This window comes from Dreissena polymorpha, chromosome 1 (assembly GCF_020536995.1).
Source record: "Dreissena polymorpha isolate Duluth1 chromosome 1, UMN_Dpol_1.0, whole genome shotgun sequence".
NCBI lineage: Eukaryota > Metazoa > Mollusca > Bivalvia > Myida > Dreissenidae > Dreissena > Dreissena polymorpha.
In genome coordinates this window covers 104,484,095-104,508,248 of record NC_068355.1, presented here as the reverse complement: position 1 = coordinate 104,508,248, position 24,154 = coordinate 104,484,095, and the positions used below count along the sequence as shown (strand labels likewise).

The 24,154-nt window shown below is 35.6% G+C and overlaps 1 protein-coding gene across 1 annotated transcript in view; it reads left to right on the top strand.

Moving 5' to 3' along the window:
* LOC127865204 (retinol dehydrogenase 7-like) overlaps positions 1 to 23,782 on the top strand; it is a 42,825-nt gene extending 19,043 nt beyond the window's left edge. The window contains exons 2-6 of the mRNA XM_052405196.1: positions 665 to 791; positions 11,336 to 11,421; positions 13,057 to 13,239; positions 14,843 to 14,980; positions 15,309 to 23,782. Of these exons, the coding sequence (XP_052261156.1) occupies positions 665 to 791; positions 11,336 to 11,421; positions 13,057 to 13,239; positions 14,843 to 14,980; positions 15,309 to 15,649 (875 nt within the window). The 3' untranslated portion in view covers positions 15,650 to 23,782. The remainder of the gene's footprint in view (positions 1 to 664; positions 792 to 11,335; positions 11,422 to 13,056; positions 13,240 to 14,842; positions 14,981 to 15,308) is intronic.
* Positions 23,783 to 24,154: the final 372 nt, after the last annotated feature.

The window sequence follows — 24,154 nt, the reverse complement described above, 5'->3', positions numbered from 1 at the left end:
CAGTGGTCTGCGTTACTGTGCAATTTATGTGAAAATTTAATGAAGAAGACTAAACAAATTGAATTGAATAGGGATAAATTTGGATTGTTTCACTTTAAGTAAGATTTTTAAATGCAATTTTACTTGTTTTTTCCTCAATTTAGGCACTTCTTAATTTATTTTCATGCAAAGTAATGTTAGTGAAACAAAACACTTGGAGTGCATGTGTGCAATGTTATCAAGAGAGCCGCGTTCTTAATGCAAACAAAATGATTTAAATTTGGATGCACTCGAAAGAAGAGAATTGTACAATATGATTGGTTTTTGTTGAGTTGTGGGTTCTTGTTGAGTTGTGGTCGCATGTGCTGCAGTTCGTTCTTGTAAAAGTTTGGCATAGTTGGCATTTGTTTTACAAACGGAAAATGCAACAAAAAGTGGTAAAAAACAATTTACCGTAACCTGATGCATTCTTATAAAACACAAACACTATTTCTTTCACAAATGATGGTCTTCACATGTGCACAGCTGTAAATATGCAAACATTTTCCTAGGTAACACTCTAGTAAGGTAAAGTGTTTCCTCATTGTTTTCTAACTGTTAAGAAAAACATCTCTTCTAGCTGTCAGAGCATTTAACTTTTAAGAGTTATGCAGCGCATTGGTATGACACATAGGTTTTTTTGCAGGGTGTGATTCTGGCTTTGGTAATGCGTTGGTGGCAAAACTTGATTCTATTGGAATGCAAGTGTTCGCGGGCTGCCTCGATAAGGATGGTCCTGGAGCCGTGTCCCTAAGACATTCGTGCTCTGACAGGTAAGGTAGAGGATGCACAACTGAAAATCAAGGTTGATTGTGTTGGACTTACACATGCAGCGATTTTTTTCCTTCTTTATAAAGTACCGGAAAACGTCACTTTCCAATTCGAAAAAAACCTACAAATTTCCCAATTGATCAGATTTAAAGTATTTGGGATAAAAAATTCAAATACATGAATTTCCCAATGTGAAGATTTCACGACGCAAATGTTCAAAAAAAAAATTTCTTTTTTTGTGCGCAAATTTTCCACCATTTGGCTGGTACGGGTACTTTGCCCAATTGGGCATACGAAATCGCTGACATGTACAGATTTTGTCCTTTAATTACCAAATTTGAGGTGATAATATTCTTCCTGCATGCCACCTTGTGAGCTTTTTACGATAAGCCATCCATATAGATTTGCATTTTTAATCATTAATAAATGAATGTGTATGGGTATAAAGTTATACTATGTTGCTAATAAAAGCAAAAATTATATTAATTTGAATAAGAATTAAAATAGGAATTTAATTGGTTTTTGTTTTTAGCTCCATTTATTCCCTTAAAATAGAAAGTATTGGTACATTGTATTTGATGTTGATGACTTTTTATGTCCCCCAGTCTATACTTCGGGACATATTGTTTTTGCCCTGTCTGTTGGTTTGTTCGTTTGGATCAAACTCTAACATTTGCCATAACTTTTGCAATATTGAAGATAGCAATTCATATTCGGCATGCATGTGTAACTCATGGAGGTGCACATTTTGAGTGGTGAAAGGTCAAGGTCATCCTTCAAGGTCAAAGGTCAAATATATTGGTCAAAATCGCTCATTTAATTTACTCGCCATAACTTTTGCAATATTGAAGATAGCAACTTGATATTTGACATGCATGTGTATGTCATGGAGCTGCACATTTTTAGTGGTGAAAGGTCAAAGGTCAAAAATGTGGGGGGACATAGTGTTTCACAAACACATCTTGTTTTTAATTGTATACAACGTCCTCTAAGTCAAGTTGTTTATGAAAACTGGCGTTGTTTATATACTTGAATGGGGATTTTCACAAGTCCCATGCTTTTCATGAAAAGTTATATTTCTTTTTATTAACATTGGCATTAGTAGGGCCGTCAATAAAGCCTTTATGTAACAAATGTTTAATTTTGAGATATTTCATTTATTTAACATTTTTCAGTAAAACTCACACAATAAGTTCCTACTCTCTAATAAGTCATTCTGAGTAAAAAATGTTTTGAATATATTAATCTTTGATTTTGTATAAACACATTTTTAATCAGTTTGTTATTGAAGTTGAGGTTCATTAAACAACCCCTGCATTGAAACGTTTTATCAAAAACAGTGAAGAGACTTCTCCATTCAGACATCATGCTTGAAATGTACATTTTCCTTTTCTTGAGATATTACACAGAATTCTAAAAAGTAACATGAAAACAACTGTAGATGACATTTATTTAAAAAAAAAATTACAAGTTTCATTTTGAGAAAATACAGTACTTAGCATATTATTTGTTTAAGAGGTTATTGAAATGATGGTTTATTTTCATTGCAACAGCCTTTGTGAAACTTTAAATAACATACTTTAACTGTTACTAAACTTTAATATTTTAAGTTATTATGTCCCCCACTATAGTAGTGGGGGACATATTGTTTTTGCCCTGTCTGTTGGTCTGTCTGTTGGTCTGTTGGTCTGTCTGTTTGCGCCAACTTTAACATTTTGCAATAACTTTTGCTATATTGAAGATAGCAACTTCATATTTGGCATGCATGTGTATCTCATGAAGCTGCACATTTTGAGTGGTGAAAGGTCAAGGTCATCCTTCAAGGTCAGAGGTCAAATATATGTGGCCAAAATCGCTCATTTTATGAATATTTATGAATACTTTTGCAATATTGAAGATAGCAACTTGATATTTGGCATGCATGTGTATCTCATGGAGCTGCTCATTTTGAGTGGTGAAAGGTCAAGGTCATCCTTCAAGGTCAGAGGTCAATTATATGTGGCCAAAATCGCTCATTTTATGAATACTTTTGCAATATTGAAGATAGCAACTTGATATTTGGCATGCATGTGCATCTCATGGAGCTGCTCATTTTGAGTGGTGAAAGGTCAAGGTCATCCTTCAAGGTCAGAGGTCAAATATATGTGGCCCAAATCGCTTATTTTATGAATACTTTTGCAATATTGAAGATAGCAACTTGATATTTGGCATGCATGTGTATCTCATGGAGCTGCACATTTTGAGTGGTGAAAGGTCAAGGTCAAGGTCATCCTTCACATGGTCAAGGTCATCCTACAATGTCAAACATCATATAGGGGGACATTGTGTTTCACAAACACATCTTGTTAATTAATTTAATTTATGAAATGTTTGCAAATAAATCCAAAATAAATCCTGATGATGATTACAGTAGTTCATTATTATTTCTTTATTTCTACCGGACAAAATTATAAAGTGTGATACATGTAGCATTTAAAGTTTTGTAATAAAATGGCTCCACATTAACTAGTTGGACTAGTGCTTTAAAATTTCACATTTGTCCTAACCTAAAAATCTTAATATACTATGTAGATTTTTCGATTATTTAAAAACCTAATAAAGTAGCATAGCAGGACTAGAAAAGTGCATCTGTATGATGTATTTAAAATTCATGCTAACAATAAGCCCATCAGCCTGGGGCTGATAATAAGCTACTAGCAATTAATAATTTACACATGTATTCAGCCTGGCTATTAATATGTTAAAAATCTGTGTTTATGAAAGCATAATTATTCAGACTAATGTTTTAAATAAACATGTATAACTGTGGCGACTAATGAAAGGGAGCTAACCAAAACTTGTTAATTATGGGATTACCCTGCGCTTAAACGTTTTAATGTCAATATAAAGTTTTTAAAGTAAATGCCAGCCAAATTAATATTTTCTAAACCAATTTTCTTGTTGTCGACACAAACAATCGTTCTACTGTTATTTCAAGCCCCTAAATAACAAATTGCAAAAATTAAAACAAAATGTACACAGCTGTTGTAAGGGTCTTACAAGACTATGAGTTTATTAAGGTCAAAAGTTTATGTCAAATGTGTAATGCCTTTGAAACTGATGGTAAACTATTCAACTATTAATTTGTTATGGATCCCTGCTAGTACAGGAGTGTAATGTTAAGTAAGAGCTGCTGTGAAAAGAAGGACAATATGGGTCTACTAAGTCTGCTTAGATATTTCAAATGGGATCAGTACAAAATAGACACAGTATTGTGGCAGATTTGTAGATAATTATTCGCTTTCATTTACTGGAAAACAAGAAAATAACAGTTTTTAAAGATGGTATTATAGTAGATTTATTGCGCCTATGGTTTGATTCCTGTTGTTTAATATGGGAAAAAATGTTTTAGGTGATGTTGTATGAAAGCCGTTGGGTTAAAATAAAAATGTTACATGCAAGTGGAATGATGAGATAGTGTTGTATAATTTATACCAGGTTTTCAGAAGGAAAAAACTGGTTATTAGGATGGCGAATGTTGGCGGGCTGGTGGGTGGAACAAGCTCGTCAGGGCCATTACTATGTAGTTCATTGTGAGATTTTAAAATCATTTGGCACATTTGTTCACCATCATTGGACGGTGTGTTGCGCCAAAGAATAACGTCGATATCTCCAAGGTTTTAAAATCATTTGGCACATTTGTTCACCATCATTGGACGGTGTGTTGCGCGAAAGAATTACGTCTATATCTCCAAGGTTAAGGTCAAATTTTGAGTTCAAATGTAAAAAAAGGCCATAAATGAGCTTGTCCGGGCCATAACTATGTCATTCATTGTGTGATTTTAAAAGCATTTGGCACATTTGTTAACCATCATTGGACGGTGTGTCGCGCGAAAGAATTACGTCCATATCTCCAAGGACAAGGTCACGCTTTGAGTTCAAAGGTCAAATATGGCCATAAATGAGCTTGTCCGGGCCATAACTATGTCATTCATTGTGAGATTTTAAAATCATTTGGCACATTTGTTCACCATCATTGGACGGTGTGTCTTGCGAAAGAATTACGTCAATATCTCCAAGGTCAAGGTCACACTTTAGTTCAAAGGTAAAAAATGGCCATAAATAAGCTTGTCTGGGCCATAACTATGATGTTCATAGTGAGCTTAAAAATCATTTGGCACATTTGTTCACCATCATTGGACGGTGTGTCATGCGAAAGAATTACGTCGATATCTGCAACATCAAGGTCACACTGTGAGTTCAAAGGTCAAAAATGGCCATAAATGAGCTTGTCTGGTCCATAACTGTGTTGTTGATTGTGAGATTTAAAATCATCTGCACATTTGTTCATCATCATTAGACGGTGTGTCATGCAAAGGACTAACGTCGATATCTTCAAGGTCAAGGTCACACTTGGAGTTCAAAAGTCAACAATGGCCATAAATGAGCTTGTCCCGGCCATAACTATGTCATTCATTGTGAGATTTTAAAATGACTCTGTACATTAATTTTGTTCACAGTCATTGGACGGCGTGTCATGCGAAAGAATTCTAGAGTTCAAAGGTCAAAATGGCCAGAAATGAAATTGGCATAATAACTCTTAAAAATCGCCATAAATTTGCTTCTCTTCTTGTGAAGACATAATGCAAAATATTCTGTGTCAATGCAGCATGTGGGGTATACATGTACGTCACGTCTGTGACAAAGCTCTAGTTATAAATATATTGTTTTGAAAACCTGGTTTTGTGACAATTTTGTCCCTCGTTTACACATGCATTGCCATCTATTGCACGCACATAGTACATGTATACTACTCAAAATTTGCTAAGAATCACTTTTTAATTTAAATTGAACAATTGCTTTAGACATATTTCTCTTTTTTTCATAGGATGAAAGATAATTCTTTTATCTACAATTTAAGTCCTGTTTGAGTGATATAATGTGTGTTTTTTATTTTATTTTTATGTATTGATTTATCATTGATGCGTGACGCTGGCTGAATCTAGCTCAGGGCTTTTTTTCCTGACTTTGTGAAGCGGCCCTGGCCCCTCACTTTGTGAAAAAATGAGTCGCGAACTTGTCAAAATTGTGAAAAATTGAGTCGCGAACTTTTCAAAATTGTGAAAAATTGAGTCGCGAACTTCTTAAAATTGTGAAAAAACGAGTCGCGAACTTCTTAAATTTGTGAAATTCAAAGTTCAATGCATTAGCATAGTTAAAGCATGTTAAACACTTGAATATTATCAAAATTTCCTTAAATAATGCAATAAAGGCATATTTTCCTTCTATGAATACTGTATTTGATACAACAACAACACATATACATATATCTGATTTGCAAAACATTATGCATGTACCAAATGCAACTAAAATACCTGGTCCCAACACTTCTTAACTACAGGAATAACATTTATAAACATAGAACATTTCAAGGGTACATCACTCAGACATGTTCTGGACTTTACAGCTTTAGAACTCTGTTCTTTTTACTCTTGAAAATGTCAATAATTCTCTTGATATCTGAAGAGGAAAATTCCTTCTTCGTGATAATTTTCATGTTCTGTGAGCCTGACCCTCGCCAGTGCATGATGATCTCCCTGGGAGGTTGTCATTTGATCTGAAACATTAGGTATACATTGAAAAACAGTACTTTTGTAAGTAATGTAAACGAGTTATTTTATTTTTTCACAAAGCATAAATAGACTACATACAAAGTTTGAATCATGAATATGCGTCATGAATATGCATTTAAATTAAAAAAATATATATGAAGGGACAACATTATTACTTTTTCCAAGATTTACAATCGTAAACAGGTACGAATAACAAGTCTCGGTCATCAATACTAGGGGACGTTTTGACTAGGGGCCGTTTTGACTAGCGTCCATCAATACATAAGCCGCGGCAGATGCTTTCACTTTATCAAATGACTTTCCTTATAATGTTATCAATGTGCATGTTTCAAAACTTACCCTTCTGTATAAAGCTTTTTTTTCTTCACTGTTATCCCAAATTTAAATAAATCGGGATTATTTTGCGTTTTTTTAATTTTCTTCGTGTAGTAACGAGCGTTCGGCGTCGCCATTTTTTTCGGCGTAAGCTGCATAAGCCAGCTTTTCACCTTAGCCTGACCTTTGTAAGTGTCCAATAAAATTCCAATAAAATTTCCCGCGGCTAGGTACGAATGAATACACTTCATTTATTCCATTGGCTGATTTGAGTTTACCACCAGAACATTGGAAACATATCCGCGTCTTTGTAACACTGTTTTACTGTATGAAACAATTTTATCTCGAATGAAAAGGCTTAATAGATAGAACAGTTTTACACTCAATTCTCGACATCAATACAGTTTGTGCGTACACCTTTTATTTTCAGAGTATTACCAGCGCAAGAGCGTTTATACTTAAAAGGCTATGTTCTCATATTTAGTTCTTACTTCCTTATTCCTGTCAACATGTTAACATGTAAAAGTATAAAGAGCAATGGAAGCGAGGCCTCACTTTAAAGCATTGCATTTCAACCCGCGAGTTCAGAGTTTATATACAGGTCATCAGGGCCGTACCCAGGAAATTTTGACTGGGGGGGGCCAAACGGGGAGGGTGCGGGAGAGGTTGCCCCTCCCGATTATATTTTTTTATTAGGCACTGTTCAAGGTGAATTTTAATGCATATATAACATTATTTTGTGCTATAAATGTATGGAAATAATTATAACAAGTAAATCAGCACCTTTCTGAAGTCTACAGCTTTAACCATTAGGGGCCGTCTATAAAGTATGTTACGCTCCAGGTGGGGGGAGGGTGAGTAAGAAAGTGTGACCGTTTGTGACATGGGGGAGGTGGGTCAGGCCATGTGTGATGTCACAAAAATATGTCTAATTTATTTATTATTTCTTTAGTAGAATTTACAATAATTTTCAAAAATGTGTGAAACATCCGAATTAGTTTTATGTCAAAATAAGACGAATTGCGTATCTCCTGAATGTGTTGTTCGAATGTTTAATAGGCAACTTGGCTGGGCCTGCATATTCAATGGGCACAACCTCCACACATATTTCAATGACAAAATAATTTATTGGACTGTTGCATTTTAAGTAAGTAAATGGTTGAAAGAAAATCTAAATTATAATTTAGTTTTTATTAGAGGTTAACACGTGGATAAGTATTCATACTGCCCATCGTAACAACCCTACAGTCATGAAAGCCTGTAATGTGAAAGTTCTTTTACCGGTAAGTGAAATTTTAATACTGTTTAATAGTGAATTGTGTTTTAAATTAAATTTGAATTAGGTATTAATTTTAAAAAATGTTCGAAAGAGTGAGTTTGTGACGTACTTTACGGGAGGGGGGGGGGGTCCAAGATTTTGTAACAGTTTGTGAAATGGTGGGGGTAAAAATGGTAAAAAAAGCGTGACATGCTTTATCGACGGCCCCTTGGTATGAAATTCACACACATGTTTAAAGCTTTAGATTTCAGAAATGTATGACACTTTATGAAGAAAGAAAAGCAACCTTTGAAACTAAAAATCTTTGTTATGAAATGTAACATAACGTATGACTGTAGAGAAGGTTTGATTTCAAAGAGAAAATACTACTATGGTTATATGTCAGTCACTGACATATAACCTACTAGTATTTTCTCTTTGAAATCAAACCTCCTCTAAAGTTTCAAAGTAAATCCATAATAAAATGTTTATCATCTACAACGCAGTTTTCACAGAAATATATAACAATGTATGACTCTAGAGGAGGTTTGAATTCAAAAGAGAAAACACTATTATCGTTCAGACCTACGACCTTCTGTATCAGTTCCATCCATTCGCTGTTTCTCTTTCCTTGTCCAATCAAAAGACGTGTTAAACCAACCATCAAAAGATGAAGCATTGAGCACAATGGGTAATTGACAGATCGGGGATGTGTGTACAAAATGCTAAGAAAACATAGCCTAGGGGCTTATCTCCACTGGCGAGTAAATTAGCGCTAATCCCCTTGTGTATCAGGGGCAATAAAACACATCTGCGCATTTGTATTGCGGGGAAGTGTACTGTGGGCCCTTTCATGTGAGAACAATTTGCAGTAGGCCCATTATTAAAAAATCATAAATAGACAGCCAGCTGGGGGGGCCCGGGCCCCTGGGCCCAGTGCCTGGGTACGGGCCTGGGTCATCACCGGAGTTGGCGGCCAGTAAAATAATCGTTATATAATAAAGACGCTATCCGTGAACTAGGTGACCTGGAATTTTCTTTAGACCAGAAATATGTTAAATGAAGATATTCAGCAATATAATTATGGTATGTAAATAATAGATTCTTAATGTGTTTTCAACAATACAATGATAAATATTATTGTTGATAAATTTAACAATAATTATTCGTCCATATTGCCTAATGTACTAAAGTGATATTATGAGCATGTAACAGTTTATAGGTGTCTATCGCAACCGTTGATTATTTTTGATGTTTCTACTTCATATACACTTATATTAATTAATGCAGCATCATCATACTAAAACAATATACAAGAAAGAGAAAAATAATGCATTTGAATATCAACCGTACTTTCGTTTGACAACTGATCATGCGTTTACGAGTTGAACCTAAATTTAGTTTTAGTGCAGATTTGTTCATACGACACAAAGACACGAAATTGTTTTACGGATCATTTCAGCTTACAGGACTGGGTGGGTCACGTAAGAATATCGAATATAAAATATATTTTTATAAACAACTGGTAGCAAGGTGAGTTGCAGATAATTAATCAGTAACCACATTTTAACTAACTATTTTGACCTGTTAATTCTTTTCAGCTCAATTCAACAGTGCAAAATGCCCATAATATCACTTTTAAGCATTAGCACGATGATAATTGATACTGTTATTAATCGAATCAAATAGCAATGCCCGACAAACCACTAAAACAGGTTTGTTCGAAGAACGCGCCTATAAATACGGATACTTCTCGTGTGGTCGGTTGACTCATATGTTTAAATTTCACTTCCATTCTTCTTGTGGTTTTCTGTTTTGTATCTATAGGTTTATGACCAGCAATATGTTATAATGTAAAATAAGCCGCGAAAACTCCCCGTAACATCCCGTACTGCGTGTGATGCAGCTAAGAACTGCACAGAAAAAGACATTCGCTATCCTTGATCTCATTCATTAAACTATTTACGCCGTATATCTTTTTTAAAGATATTTCTTGTTTATAGTGACGTCGCTAGGCAGAGCTTTTACTATTTACGCCGGTTTCACCGGTTACACAACACTTTAAAATCGATTAAAACAAGCAAACATCGGTAACGTGAGTCGACAATTTTTCGCGAATTCGGAATTAAAAACGAGGTTATGAAACTTATATTTCTGTTCCGAAATGGCCGTTTTTGACAGTTTTGAGCACGAAAAGTCCGTTTTTCACGATTTAAATCGGCCGTTTTTGTAAATATTCACGGACATGTCAGGTTTGTGAATTGGCCGTGTCAAAATTGTGAAATGTCCGTCCACGGCCAATCGCAAAGAAGGAAAAAAAGCCCTGATCTAGCTAGAGGTGAACTTTAAATTACATATGTATACTATAAAAACTTATCCTTAGCAAATTTTGAGTAGTTGGTTACTGACAGAGTATTGATTTTTATATGTGTTATGTATTGCTTACAGAAGAGAACACAGTTTATCTCCAATCATTAGTTTGACAAATATCAGATGGTGAACACAATCACAGGACCTGGTCCCTTTGTTTTTATGCCCCCGGATCGAATGATCGGGGGCATATTGTTTTTGGCCTGTCTGTCTGTCTGTCATTCTGTCCCAAAACTTTAACCTATGTTAAAGTTTTGCGATAACTTTTGCAATATTGAAGATAGCAACTTGATATTTCACATGCATGTGTATCTCATGGAGCTGCGTGGTAAAAGGTCAAGGTCATCCTTCAAGGTCAAAGGTCAAATATATGGCTTCAAAGCGGCGCATTAGGGGGCATTGTGTTTCTGACAAACACATCTCTTGTTGTTTCATGAACTTAATACATTAAACTTTTTTTTCATGACAAAAGCAAGTTAAATCAATGACTTTGTGTTTTGTGAGAATGCAGTTTTTAGGGTCCATAGAGAATATCATTATAACCAATGACCTTGTGATTAGTTTTCAATAAGAATGAAAGTTTAACCAAAGACTTGGTTTTCAGGGTCTATTTATAATACCAATTTAACCAATGACTGTGTGTATACATTTTTTTCCCCTTCTTTGAGACCAGCCAAATATCGGCCCTTTCCCCCAAGATGTATTTTTTCCCTCTTACAAAAAGGAGGGAGAACCTTTAATTATATAAATTAACCTGATCCAGTGTAGAAAAAAAGAAACAAATTGAATAATTTAATAATCTTTTGCCTTGAATTTGTTTTAAAAACATTAAAATATGTTAAATTGATGATTGAAGACATCTTTATTTTTCCCCCAAATCTGGCGTTTTTTTCCCCTCAAAAAAGGCCAGGCCCTTTCCCCAAAATCAGATAAAAAAAACTGTTATAGTATTCATTTACAATGCCATTTAAACCAAAGACTTTGTGTTCAGGGTCCACTTGCTGCAGCTGGATGTTACCAAAGATGAAGACATTCAGGCAGCTGTCAGCATTGTACAAGCCCATGTTGGCAGTGAAGGTAAACTATTCTATAAATCGCTTTGCTTATTTGTCATTTAAATATAAAACATTTTGGGATGATATTGCATATCTTTTTCTCTTTAATGAAATATGTTTACTATTAAGATTAAGGTCATCAAGAGGCATGGAATTTAATTAACTGAAGTTAAGCTTTATAGGGGAATTTGCAAAAGTTTAAAAACAATTGTTACTGATTCAGAAAAGGAATTTACGCAATATATTCAAACAAGCAAACTATTGCGTCTAATTAAGAATTTTTTTTTCCCCAAATATGTGTTTAGATAATCATCCTTCATAATGTAAAATATTAAACTGTTTTAAAGATTTTTCATTGATAATATAACTACAAAAATGTAATACTGATATAGCATTTTAACTAGCTTCTGAATTCCAAAGCCTGCCTGGTTTAGTGGTAGTGTGTAATCTGTTGCTGGTAGAGGTTTTGGGTTCAAACTCTTTGGCTGGCAAATGTTTAAGCTCACAAAAGCACAACACACTCATAGTGAGCTTTTGCGATCTCCTTTTGTCAAAAGTTCTTTGTTCTTACTGAAACCTTATTAATTCATTTATTTATCAACATGCTCATGGTGAGCTTTTGTGATTGCCTTTTGTCCGTCGTGCGCCGTCAACATTTGCCTTGTTAACTCTCTAGAGGCCACATTTATTGTCCAATCTTCATGAAATATGGTCAGAAGATTTGTCTTATTGATATCTTGGATGAGTTCGAAAATAATTATGTTTGCCTGAAAAACATGGCTGCCAAGGGGCGGGGCATTTTTCCTTATATGGCTATAGTAAAATCTTGTTAACACTCTAGAGGCCACATTTATTTCCAATCTTCATGAAATTTGGTCAGAAGATTGGTCTCAATGATATCTTGGAAGAGTTCAAAAATGATGACGGTTGGTTAAAAAAACATGGCTGCCAGAGGGCGGGGCATATGGCTTTAGTAAAACCTTGTTAACACTCTAGAGGCCACATTTATTTTCCGATCTTCATGAAACTTGGTCAGAAGATTTGTCCCAATATTATCTTGTTATCTCAGGTGAGCGACTTTGGGCCTTTCAGGCCATCTTGTTTATTTTTGGTATAAACATGATAAATCTAGCAGAGAACATTTTATTCTAATTCTCAATTGAAAATGGCTCTGGTCCTTTGAAAACCATGGCGGTCTGGGAGGAGGGCCTTTTCAATATACACATGTATGGATTTAGTGAAGCATTGTTTACTAAATTCACATTTTGAGTTGAAACTTGGTCAGATAATTTTATCTTTTGATATCTCAGCTGAATTCCAAAATGGTTATAATCCATTGAGAATCATTAAAATTAACGCTGCATGAGGTAATGCAGGTTTTCCTGGTATGACATGACATTATGTGCACCAGACTTTTCATTCTTGGTTATCAAATCTGGGCAGAACATTTGTTCCAATAATGTCACAGCCTACATAATATTTGTGTCATGGGTAAAAAACATGACAAAAGCAGATCACATCAATGCCTTTTTAACGTGTTTCAGGTGAGCAAAATAGGAATTTGGCCCCTCTTGTTCTTTGAACTAAGCATACAAAGTTACAGGTTTTAAAAGAAGCTTTGAAAAACAAGCTTTATAGTTGTTTATTATGTTTACAGGTCTGTGGGGACTTGTCAGCAATGCAGGGGTGTGCTACATTGGGGAGCTTGAAATGATATCTGAGTGGATCACACGGAAAGTCATGGACATAAACCTGTTCGGTGCAATAAAAGTTACCAAGTCTTTCTTGCCCTTGATGAGACCAGCCAAGGGCAGAATCATCATTGTTTCAAGTGTTTTAGGTGGGTTTTAACAGAAAAAATCGGAGTGATGTTAAGGCAGTGAGATTACAGTGTTTTGGCCCTTTAAACTGGTTGTGACTTATACATTTATTTAAGATAGATGTCACTTAGTGGTTTGCTTTTTGTACAAATATATTAAGTATAGAATGTAGATTGTATATTAAGCTGAGTTTGTGATTTCATAATGTAAAATCGTCATTATTAAAGTCTATGGCAATTTAAGTCTTTTTATTTATTTAAGGCTTTTTGTGTTCTATGAATTTGTCTGTTGATTAAAGCATTCTTTAATCTATTATACATACTTTAATTGACAAGGAAGTTTCAGAGACAGTAAATAATAATTATAAACCTTATACAAAGTAATTTGGGTTATACATGAATGTCTCTCTTTGTCAGTCTGTCCATCTACATGCCTAAAAGCTTACTTGATGGAAGGCTTTTACAATGTTCAATGTCCAACATTAAAATTTGAAGGCTTCATTTCATAAGATAAGAAATTGTGCATGCTTTTTATTGTCCAATATTAAAAATTACAATAGTTATGCTCCTTTTTTCTACTAACACTTCAATTACATCATGCCACATTAATATTACAACATTGGCATGTGGGAGTATTCTTTGTTTCAAAGTCTAGTTCCTAATAAGTTTTACTTCATGGCCAAATAACAATAACATTTTGAAGAGTATTTTTATGCCCCCCCTTCGAAGAAGAGGGGGTATATTGCTTTGCTCATGTCGGTTGGTCTGTCGGTCGGTCCGTCCACCAGGTGGTTGTCAGACGATAACTCAATAACGCTTGGGCCTAGGATCATGAAACTTCATAGGTACATTGATCATGACTCGCAGATGACCCCTATTGATTTTGAGGTCACTAGGTCAAAGGTCAAGGTCACGATGACCAGAAATAGTAAAATGGTTTTTGAATGATAACTCAAGAACGCATTCACCTAGGATCATGAAACTTCATGGGTAGATTGATCATGACTTGCAGATGACCCCTATTGATTTTGAGGTCACTAGGTCAAAGGTCAAGGTCACGGTGACCCGAAATAGTAAAATGGTTTCCGGATGATAACTCAAGAACACATACGCCTAGGATCATGAAACTTCATGGGTAGATTGATCATGACTCGCAGATGACCCCTTTAGATTTTGAGGTCACTAGGTCAAAGGTCAAGGTCACGGCCACCCGAAATAGTAAAATGGTTTTCGGATGATAACTCAAGAACGCATACGCCTAGGATCATGAAACTTCATAGGTAGATTGATCATGACTTGCAGATAATACCCCTATTGATTTTGAGGTCACAAGGTCAAAGGTCAAGGTCACGGTGACCCGAAATAGTAAAATGATTTTCGGATGATAACTCAAGAACGCTTTTGCCTAGGATCATGACACTTCATAGGTACATTGATCGTGACCCGCAGATGACCCCTATTGTTTTTCAGGTCACTAGGTCAAAGGTCAAGGTCACTGTGACAAAAATCGTATTCACACAATGGCTGCCACTACAACGGACAGCCCATATGGGGGGCATGCATGTTTTACAAACAGCCCTTGTTTATTCTTTAATGTGCCATGATTGTACTGGTGCGTTTCCAGGTAGAATCTCATTTGAGGGTTACGGTATCTACGGCATATCCAAGCACGGGCTAATTGCTTATGCTGATACGCTGAGGCAGGAGATGAGGAAATGGGACATCAAGGTCTCTCTGATTGAGCCCACTGGATACGCTACTGGTAACTTTATGGCACCCACACAGGCAGTGTCACTGACTTTAAATTTGCTAGTAAAGTTTAGAGAAAAGGCCTCCCATTTAAATATATGTAGGTTTTCAGTTTATTGGCCTGTTCATCTTTAAAAACATTCATAGTTATTTTTATCACATAAAAATATTTAATGTAATTAAACAGTAATCTTTCATGCCTCAAGGTTTAGCAATAAAAAAAAAAGATTAAATATCCAGAGGTTTTAGAGCACATTTGTATGCATCGGTGATACTACTTAAATAATATAACTCTATATTCACCTTCAAATAATTGTTCTTGTTTGTATTTTTTTGGTCAGAAAACACTTCTGATTCATCGATGCGGCTTAAACGGGAGGAAATCTGGGACACAATGGACGAACAGACCAAGGCCACATATGGGCGAGAATATTTAGATGAAATTTACAACAATTTACTTGGAATTTTCAAAATGCTTCCAGATGATTTGACCCCAGTCATTCGTGCCATGAGGAGTGGCCTGCTGTCAAAGCGACCCCGAGAACGCTACCCCTGTGGAGCAGGGGCTGACTTTGTCACCTACATATTTGGATTGCTTCCCATCTGGATATCAGATAAAGTTACCATGTCCATGTCTGCCATGCCTAAAACTGCCAAGCCACGGATACAGATGATTCAGTAGTGCAGAAATCAGTAGTAAAGTTAACTGACTATTTATTCTAAAGATATTGTAGATATTATGCTCTTGCAGAATAACTTTGGCATGCAAACAGTAGCTGCTGTGCCAGTATGTCTGTAGGTCTTTCATTGCATCCGTAATCATACTTTCTTTTCCACAGTACTTCTTAATAATGAGTGGCTTCAAGGACATTTTGTTTTATAGCAACTATTGTGCATTATACTGTAATGTTTTATTCGTTCTATTTAGCTCACCTGAGCTCACCTGAGCACAACATGTGCTTTTGTGATCGCCTTTTGTCCGTCGTCCGTTGTGCATTTTGCGACGTCAACATTTGCCTTGTTAACTCTCTAGACGCCACATTTATTGTCCAATCTTCATGGTCAGAAGATTGGTCTTAATGATATCTTGGATGAGTTTGAAAATGGTTACGTTGGCTTGAAAAACATGGCTGCCAAGGGGCGGGGCATTTTTCCTTATATGGCTATATATGGCTATAGTAAAATCTTGTTAACACTCTACACGCTGCATTTATTGTCTGATCTTTATGAAACTTGGTCAGAAGATTCATCCCAATAATATCTTGGACGAGTTTGAAAATGATGCCGGTTGGTTGAAAAACATGGCCGCCAGGGGGCGGGGCATTTTCCTTATAAGGCTTTAGTAAAACCTTGTTAACACTCTAGAGGCCACATTTATTGTCCAATCTTCATGAAATTTGGTCAGAAGATTTTTCTTATTGATATCTTGGATGAGTTCGAAAATGATTACGTTTGCTTGAAAAACATGGCTGCAAAGGGGCGGGGTATTTTTCCTTATGTGGCTATATATGGCTATAGTAAAATCTTGTTAACACTCTAGAGGCCACATTTATAGTCTGATGGTCATGAAACTCAAGTCAGAAGATTCATCCCAATAATATCTTGGACGAGTTCAAAAATGATGCCGGTTGGTTGAAAAATATGGCCACCACGGGGGCAGGGCATTTTTCCTTACATGGCTATAGTTAAACCTTGTTAACACTAGAGGTCACATATTTTTTTCGATCATCATGAAACTTGGTCAGAAGATTTGTCCCAATGATATCTTGGATGAGTTTGAAAATGGTTTTGGTTGCTTTAAAAACATGGCCACCAGGGGGCGGGGCATTTTTCCTTATATGGCTATATATGGCTATAGTAAAATCTTGTTAATACTTTAGAGGCCACATTTACTGTCCGATCTTCATGAAACTTGGTCAGAAGATTCATCCCGATAATATCTTGGATGAGTTCAAAGATGATGCCGGTTGGTTGAAAAACATGGCTGCCAGGGGGTGGGGCATTTTTCCTTATATGGCTATAGTAAAATCTTGTTAACACGAGGCCACATTTATTTTCCGATCTTCATGAAACTTGGTCAGAACATTTGCCCCAATAATATCTTGTTATCTCAGGTGAGCGACATTGGGCCTTTCAGGCCCTCTTGTTTAAAAATTAGTTCCACCCTTCACATTGCATTTATATTGCTTTACAAAGCACATGACACTATATTTATTCCATAATTTCCGCATATTTCTGTGTTTTGAAAATGAAATTAAGACCATGGCTGAAAACAACTCTAGAACATAAATGACTTTATGAAAATGAACAAAAGAAAAACGTCACACTGCGCATGTGGCTGTAATCAACAATGTTGAATACACACAAACATTTCAGATGGGGTGTTATTTCATAAAGAAATATATAATTATAGAATAAAATTTGTTAAACATTATACAAATGTATAATTTAATATTAATGATTCAATGTGAACAAGGTTAAAGCTAAACCTTTGCTTAATTGTTTAGATATTCATCATTTTTAGCGAGGCTGTTTTCGGAGAAAACCCAAGCTTTTGTCATAGCCAGCTCGTCGTCCGTCGTGCTAAAACTTTAACATTGGCCATAACTTTTTAAATATTCAAGATAGCACCTTGATATTTGGCATGCATGTGTATCTCATGGAGCTGCACATTTTGAGTGGTACAATTTCAAGGTGAACATCATCCTTCAAGGTCTAGGGTCGAAAAAACAAAGTCAAGGGAAGTTATAAGCTTTAAATGGACATAGTTATCTGACCTGCCCACATATATATTTTTGTTAAATAAATCAAAGAGGCGCAGTAGGCGGCATTGTGTTTCTGAGAAACACATTGTGGTAAAAGGTCAAGGTCATTCTTTACGGTCTATGGTAAAAAATACAGATTTAAGGGAAGTAATAAGCTTTAAAAAGGGAGAAAATTATTCAATATTAAACATAGCCACTTTATATATTTGGCATGCATGTGCATCTCATGGAGCTGCACATTTTAAGTGGTGAATCTACAGTCACAGTATAGTGGCTTTAAAATATTTGCTACTAAAAATAGATATTTGTTACAGACAATTATTTTCAAGGGAAGTTATTTATATAATTATAAATCTCATATTATATATTTCCTTACCAAGAATTGAAGTTCTTTTCACAGTTACTGTACAGATTTATTATTTTGATTATTTATAACCCAAATTATTGATTTTTCAAAGTTTTTTTTTAAATGATATAATTATAATTTCTTTGATGTTCACCTGTGGACTTATGTCCATAGATACATGATCAACTCTGGGTTATGATCTCTTTTAAACCACAGGCCTTGGTTGTCAGTGATGTCTGACATGGTCATAATTGACTGTGAGACCCTCCCCCCCCACCCCTCCCCCCCCCGGTTGGATTGGACAAAATTCAAGGGAAGTAATAACCTTTAAAGGGAGATGATTTCTATACCTGCCAAATGATAGACATTTTATTTCAATGCGGCGCAGTAGGGGGCATTGTGTTTCTGACAAACACATCTCTTGTTGGGTCACGAGGTCAAAGGTCAAGGTCACTGTGACCTCTAAAAAAAAAAAAATTATTCTGACAAGCTTTCGCAGCCGAGCGTGGCACCCGTTATGCGGTGCTCTTGTTATAAAGAATTATCAATATCCACTCAATTTTATGCTTCATTCATTTTAATTTCTGTGTTTTTGTGTAACTTGCTTCATTCATTTTAATTTCTGTGCTTTTGTGTAACTTAACACAACCTTTTATGTAGCATATTGAAAGTATGTTTTGCTTAATTAAGTTTTTCAATCCCCCTGTTCAGAGTGGTAGGAAGGATTATAGGAATGTCATGTGTGGATCTTTCTGTCAATCAGTCTGCTGTATACCTCCTATACACTTTTAATGATTTTCATGAAATGTGGCTAGAATGATAAGGTCATTAAAGGCATGAGGTATGCACATTGTCTAAAGGCCAAGGTCATACTTCAAAATAAACAAATAGAGCTCAGATTTACATGTCTGATCTTGCAACCTGTTCCCAAAAGATTTACATAAAACGTGGCCACCATATTTCGGTTCTAAAGACGACGCTCAGACAGCATAAGTCCTGCTCGAGGTCGTCTTTAATATTCAAAAGTTTGAGTATCTCATGTTGTCGATCCATACTGCTTTATCCATTGATAGATTTTCTGGAAACTTTGTGAAAATATTTTTGTCATTGAGATGAAGTGTAGGAGGCATAATCACACAGCCTCATGGTCAAGGTCAAACTTTAATGTAAACAGTGTGAAGCTTTATTGTTTGTCTATTGTCCATTGATGGATTTTATCACATTTGGCCACTATTTTGTAGGTCTTTAGGACAGTAAGGTATGAGTCTGTCACGCTGGAATAAAATTTAAAAAATGTATTGCTGTCTCTTCGACTGTCCAGTAATATTTTTTAAAGAAGTAGACAGCTGTATGTTTTTATGCCCCCCTTCGAAGAAGAGGGGGTATATTGCTTTGCACATGTCGGTCGGTCGGTCTGTCGGTCGGTCCGTCCACCAGGTGGTTTCCAGATGATAACTCAAGAACGCTTAGGCCTAGGATCATGAAACTTCATAGGTACATTGATCATGACTCGCAGATGACCCCTATTGATTTTGAGGTCACTAGGTCAAAGGTCAAAGTCACTGTGACCCGAAATAGTAAAATGGTTTCCGGATGATAATTCAAGAACACTTATGCCTAGGATCATGAAACTTGATAGGTAGATTGATCATGACTCGCAGATGACCCCTATTGATTTTCAGGTCACTAGGTCAAAGGTCAAGGTCACAGTGACCCGAAGTAGTAAAATGGTTTCCGGGTGATAACTCAAGAACGCTTATGCCTAGGATCATGTAACTTGATAGGTATATTGATCATGACTCGCAGATGACCCCTATTGATTTTGAGGTCACTAGGTCAAAGGTCAAGGTCACGGTGACCCGAAATAGTAAAATGGTTTCCGGATGATAAGTCAAGAACGCTTATGCCTAGGATCATGAAACTTCATAGGTACATTGATCATGACTCGCAGATGACCCCTATTGATTTAAAGGTTACTAGGTCAAAGGTCAAGGTCACAGTGACAAAAAACATATTTACAAAATGGCTAATGGCTGTCACTATAACTGAGAGCCCATATGGGGGGCATGCATGTTTTATAAACAGCCCTTGTTAAATAACTTGTTCAAAAACGTTATTATGCTTTCAATTTTTTGTTATGGTATGATACTCTTACAATGTTGATTATTTGTTAATATTTATGTTCATTATAATGTGCATTGTGTAATCCTAGTCTGAATTAGTAAATTTACATGTATGTTAATCTCTTAAAATCCTTTTTTGCATTGTTTGTTTAAAAGCAAGCCACTACTCTTGTTGTATTGTAATATTGTATGTTTGAAACTTCAAACTGCTATATTTGAATAGTGCTGAACAATTATAAATCGATCAATACAAAAGAGCAATACAGAACAACTAAATATCTACTATTGCTTTGTAATGTCATAGTTTTAAGCTTTACTATTTAACTGGATTGTTCAAGTGGTAGTACATGCACATTATTTAGCATTTACATAGTGCTCTGTTAAGGGTCATTGAGTCTGTAAGTGTGTGTTGTACGGAAACAGCTCTTTATTATGTCCCCATGAAGTGATTTAAATGATTTTAATGTGAAAGTGATTGTAATAAAGGCTTGTATTTTCTACTATCTAAAATTGAAGATAATATTGAACCAAACAATTTTGTGCAGAAAATGGCCATTTATCTGATTTTCCACTAAATAATTTCCACTATTGTTCCAAAATAATTTGTGTTTTACTCCTGTGACTGCTTGATTATTTTTCTTTAACTTTCACAGCTAAATGTGTAGGTGATCGTTAAAGGAGGAATTTTACTGCAATCAGTTTTGGCCCTTTTTTCCATTTGAGATTATATGGTGGATTTGTTTATGTCCAAATATAAGATGTGTGCATCAGTGTCTGTGACATATTTTCTATTATGCTAAATTTGTTCTTTGCTTTGGAATTATATTCATATATATGTGTGTTATTTTTTTAAATCAATGCAATTTTTCACTGTGTTCCAGTTAGATATATATCTGTTTTATATTTTTGTCATATTCACTTTTCATTTGGCCATTATTTGCTATGTAGATGTCTCATGTCGTACCTTTTTATGCCCCCGGATCGAATGATCAGGGGTATATTGTTAATATTGTTTTGGCCTGTCTGTCTGTATGTGTCACAAACTTTAGCCTTGGTCATAACATTTGCAATATTGAAGATAGCAACTTGATATTTGGCGTGCATGTGTATCTCATGGAGCTGCACATTTTGAGTGGTGAAAGGTCAAGGTCGTCCATCAAGGTCAAAGGTCACATATATTGCTTCAAAACGGCGCATTAGGGGGCATTGTGTTTCTGACAAACACATCTCTTGTTAATTCCGGATTTACAACAAGTTTTTTTTTTTTTAATTAATACATAATAGGAAGACTATCTATGTTATGAGTATTGGTAATTTATGTAAATATATAGAAACTTATGTTTCAAAATTGCGGGAACATCCTTTATTACCAAACTTGCATGAAGATGCTTGCAGTTAAAATTGTTATGTACATGACAAGTGCTATAAATATTTCTTTAATAATTGTTATATGCTGTGTGTCATTTGGCAATGATTTATTTCTGCTGTTATTTTATAGAGAAATGCATTGTATTGGAAGAACCTAAATATACAACTTAATGAAAAAAGTATAAATGCAGAGGTTTCATTTTTTGTTTCAGTTTCATATTGCATTTGCTTAAGTTGTGTCAAAAACTGTTGCTCTAAAACTGTATTTTCAGAATACCTGTATATATTTCAATGAAATAATGAACTGAGTGTTGGAAATTGTATATGTTATTATGCCCCCCTTCGAAGAAGAGGGGGTATATTGCTTTGCACATGTCGGTCGGTCGGTCTGTCGGTCGGTCCGTCCACCAGGTGGTTTCCGGATGATAACTCAAGAACGCTTGTTTATCAATTGTTTTCACATATTTAATAATGTGTCTCATTGTAACAAGTGCTTATTTGTAAGTTATACTATATGTCCTTAATTATTTTGAATACAGTCTTGATGTTTAATTTATTACTTTAAATCAAAGTGTTGCATTTACAATTTTCTGAGTACATTAAGCACTATTAAGTGTATGTTGGAATCTTCTCCATCTTCTTTGTTCAGAGCCTTTTGTTACTATTCTTACATCTGTCAAGTAACTGTTAAAAACATACCAAAATATGTGATAAAGTCCCTTACAAAAGTTAATATTCAGATTTGACAAACTTCAGATATCTTGAACTCATTTAGAATTCCATACCACTAGATGACAGCAAAGCTAAATAGACCCTTTTAACAATAAGCCAAAATCAATAAAAGCGCAGAGTCTGTTGACTTGCAGAGTTTAGGAATGAGACTGAAAGTGTAGCCATTTCACATCTTACTTCAACCCTTCACTCTTTTGAACATTTGGTGATGTAATGTTTTTGTTCAACACAAGATGACATTTTCAGAATAAGCAGTAATATGTACTTCCCATTTTAAGTGTTAATACATTAAAAAAAATCTTCTTGATTTAAGTACTTGCTTTTATTAAATATTTGCACACATTTATACACTCTTTGTTTAAGCATTTTTATGCCACCCTTCGAAGAAGAGGGGGTATATTGTTTTGCACCTGTCAGTCTGTCTGTATGTATGTATGTCCGTCCACCAGATGGTTTCCGGATGATAACTCAAGAACACTTAGGCCTAGGATCATGAAACTTCATAGGTAGATCGATCATGACTTGCAGATGACCCCTATTGATTATGAGGTCAAAGGTCAAGGTCACGGTGACCCGAAATAGTAAAATGGTTTCCGGATGAAAACTCAAGAACGCATACGCCTAGGATCATGAAACTTCATAGGTAGATTGATCATGACTCGCAGATGACCCCTATTGATTTTGAGGTCACTAGGTCAAAGGTCAAGGTCACGGTGACCCGAAATAGTAAAATGGTTTTCCGATGATAACTCAAGAACGCATACGCCTAGGATCATGAAACTTCATTGGAAGATCGATCATGACTCGCAGATGACCCCTATTGATTTTGAGGTTACTAGGTCAAAGGTCAAGGTCAAAGTGACCCGAAATAGTAAAATGGTTTTCGGATGATAACTCAAGAACGCATACTCCTAGGATAATGAAACTTCATAGGTAGATTGATCATGACTCGCAGATAACCCCTATTGATTTTGATGTCACTAGGTCAAAGGTCAAGGTCACCCAAATAGTAAAATGGTTTTCGGATGATAACTCATAAACCTATGCCTAGGATCATGAAACTTCATGGGTAGATTGATCATGACTCGCAGATGACCCCTATTGATTTTCAGGTCACAAGGTCAAAGGTCAAGGTCACGGTGACCCGAAACAATAAACTTGTTTCCGGATGATAACTCAAGAATGCTTTTGCCTAGGATCATGAAACTTCATTGGTACATTGATCATGACTCGCAGATGACCCCTATTGATTTTCGGGTCACTAGGTCAAAGGTCAAGGTCACAGTGACAAAAAACGTATTCACACAATGGCTGCCACTACAACGGACAGCCCATATGGGGGGCATGCATGTTTTACAAACAGCCCTTGTCATCATGGTCTTTAATCTATCAAGATTTATCAATAATCTTGTTTATTGATAGATCTGTGGTCTAATTGACTGATTTGCTTGATACTTCACATGTGCATTGGCCTTTGACAGTAGATGACCCCTATTGAAATCACTAGGTAAAAGGTAAAGGTCACTATCTTACTAAGTGGTTTCTGATCAATAACTAGTCAACGAATTGACCAATTGTCTTTATACTTCACATGTGCATTAGCCTTGGACAGTAGATGACTCCTATTGAAATTGGGGTCACTAGGTCAAGGTCAATCTCACACTAAGTGTGAAAATCGTTTCCGATCAAAAACACGTCAACTAATTGACCAATTGGCTTGATTCTAAATATGTGCATTGGCCTTGGACCGTAGATGACCCTTATTGAAATTGAGGTCAATGGTCCAGGTCACTATCACACTAAATGTGAAAATAGTTTCCAATCAATAACTCATCAACCAATTGACTGATTGG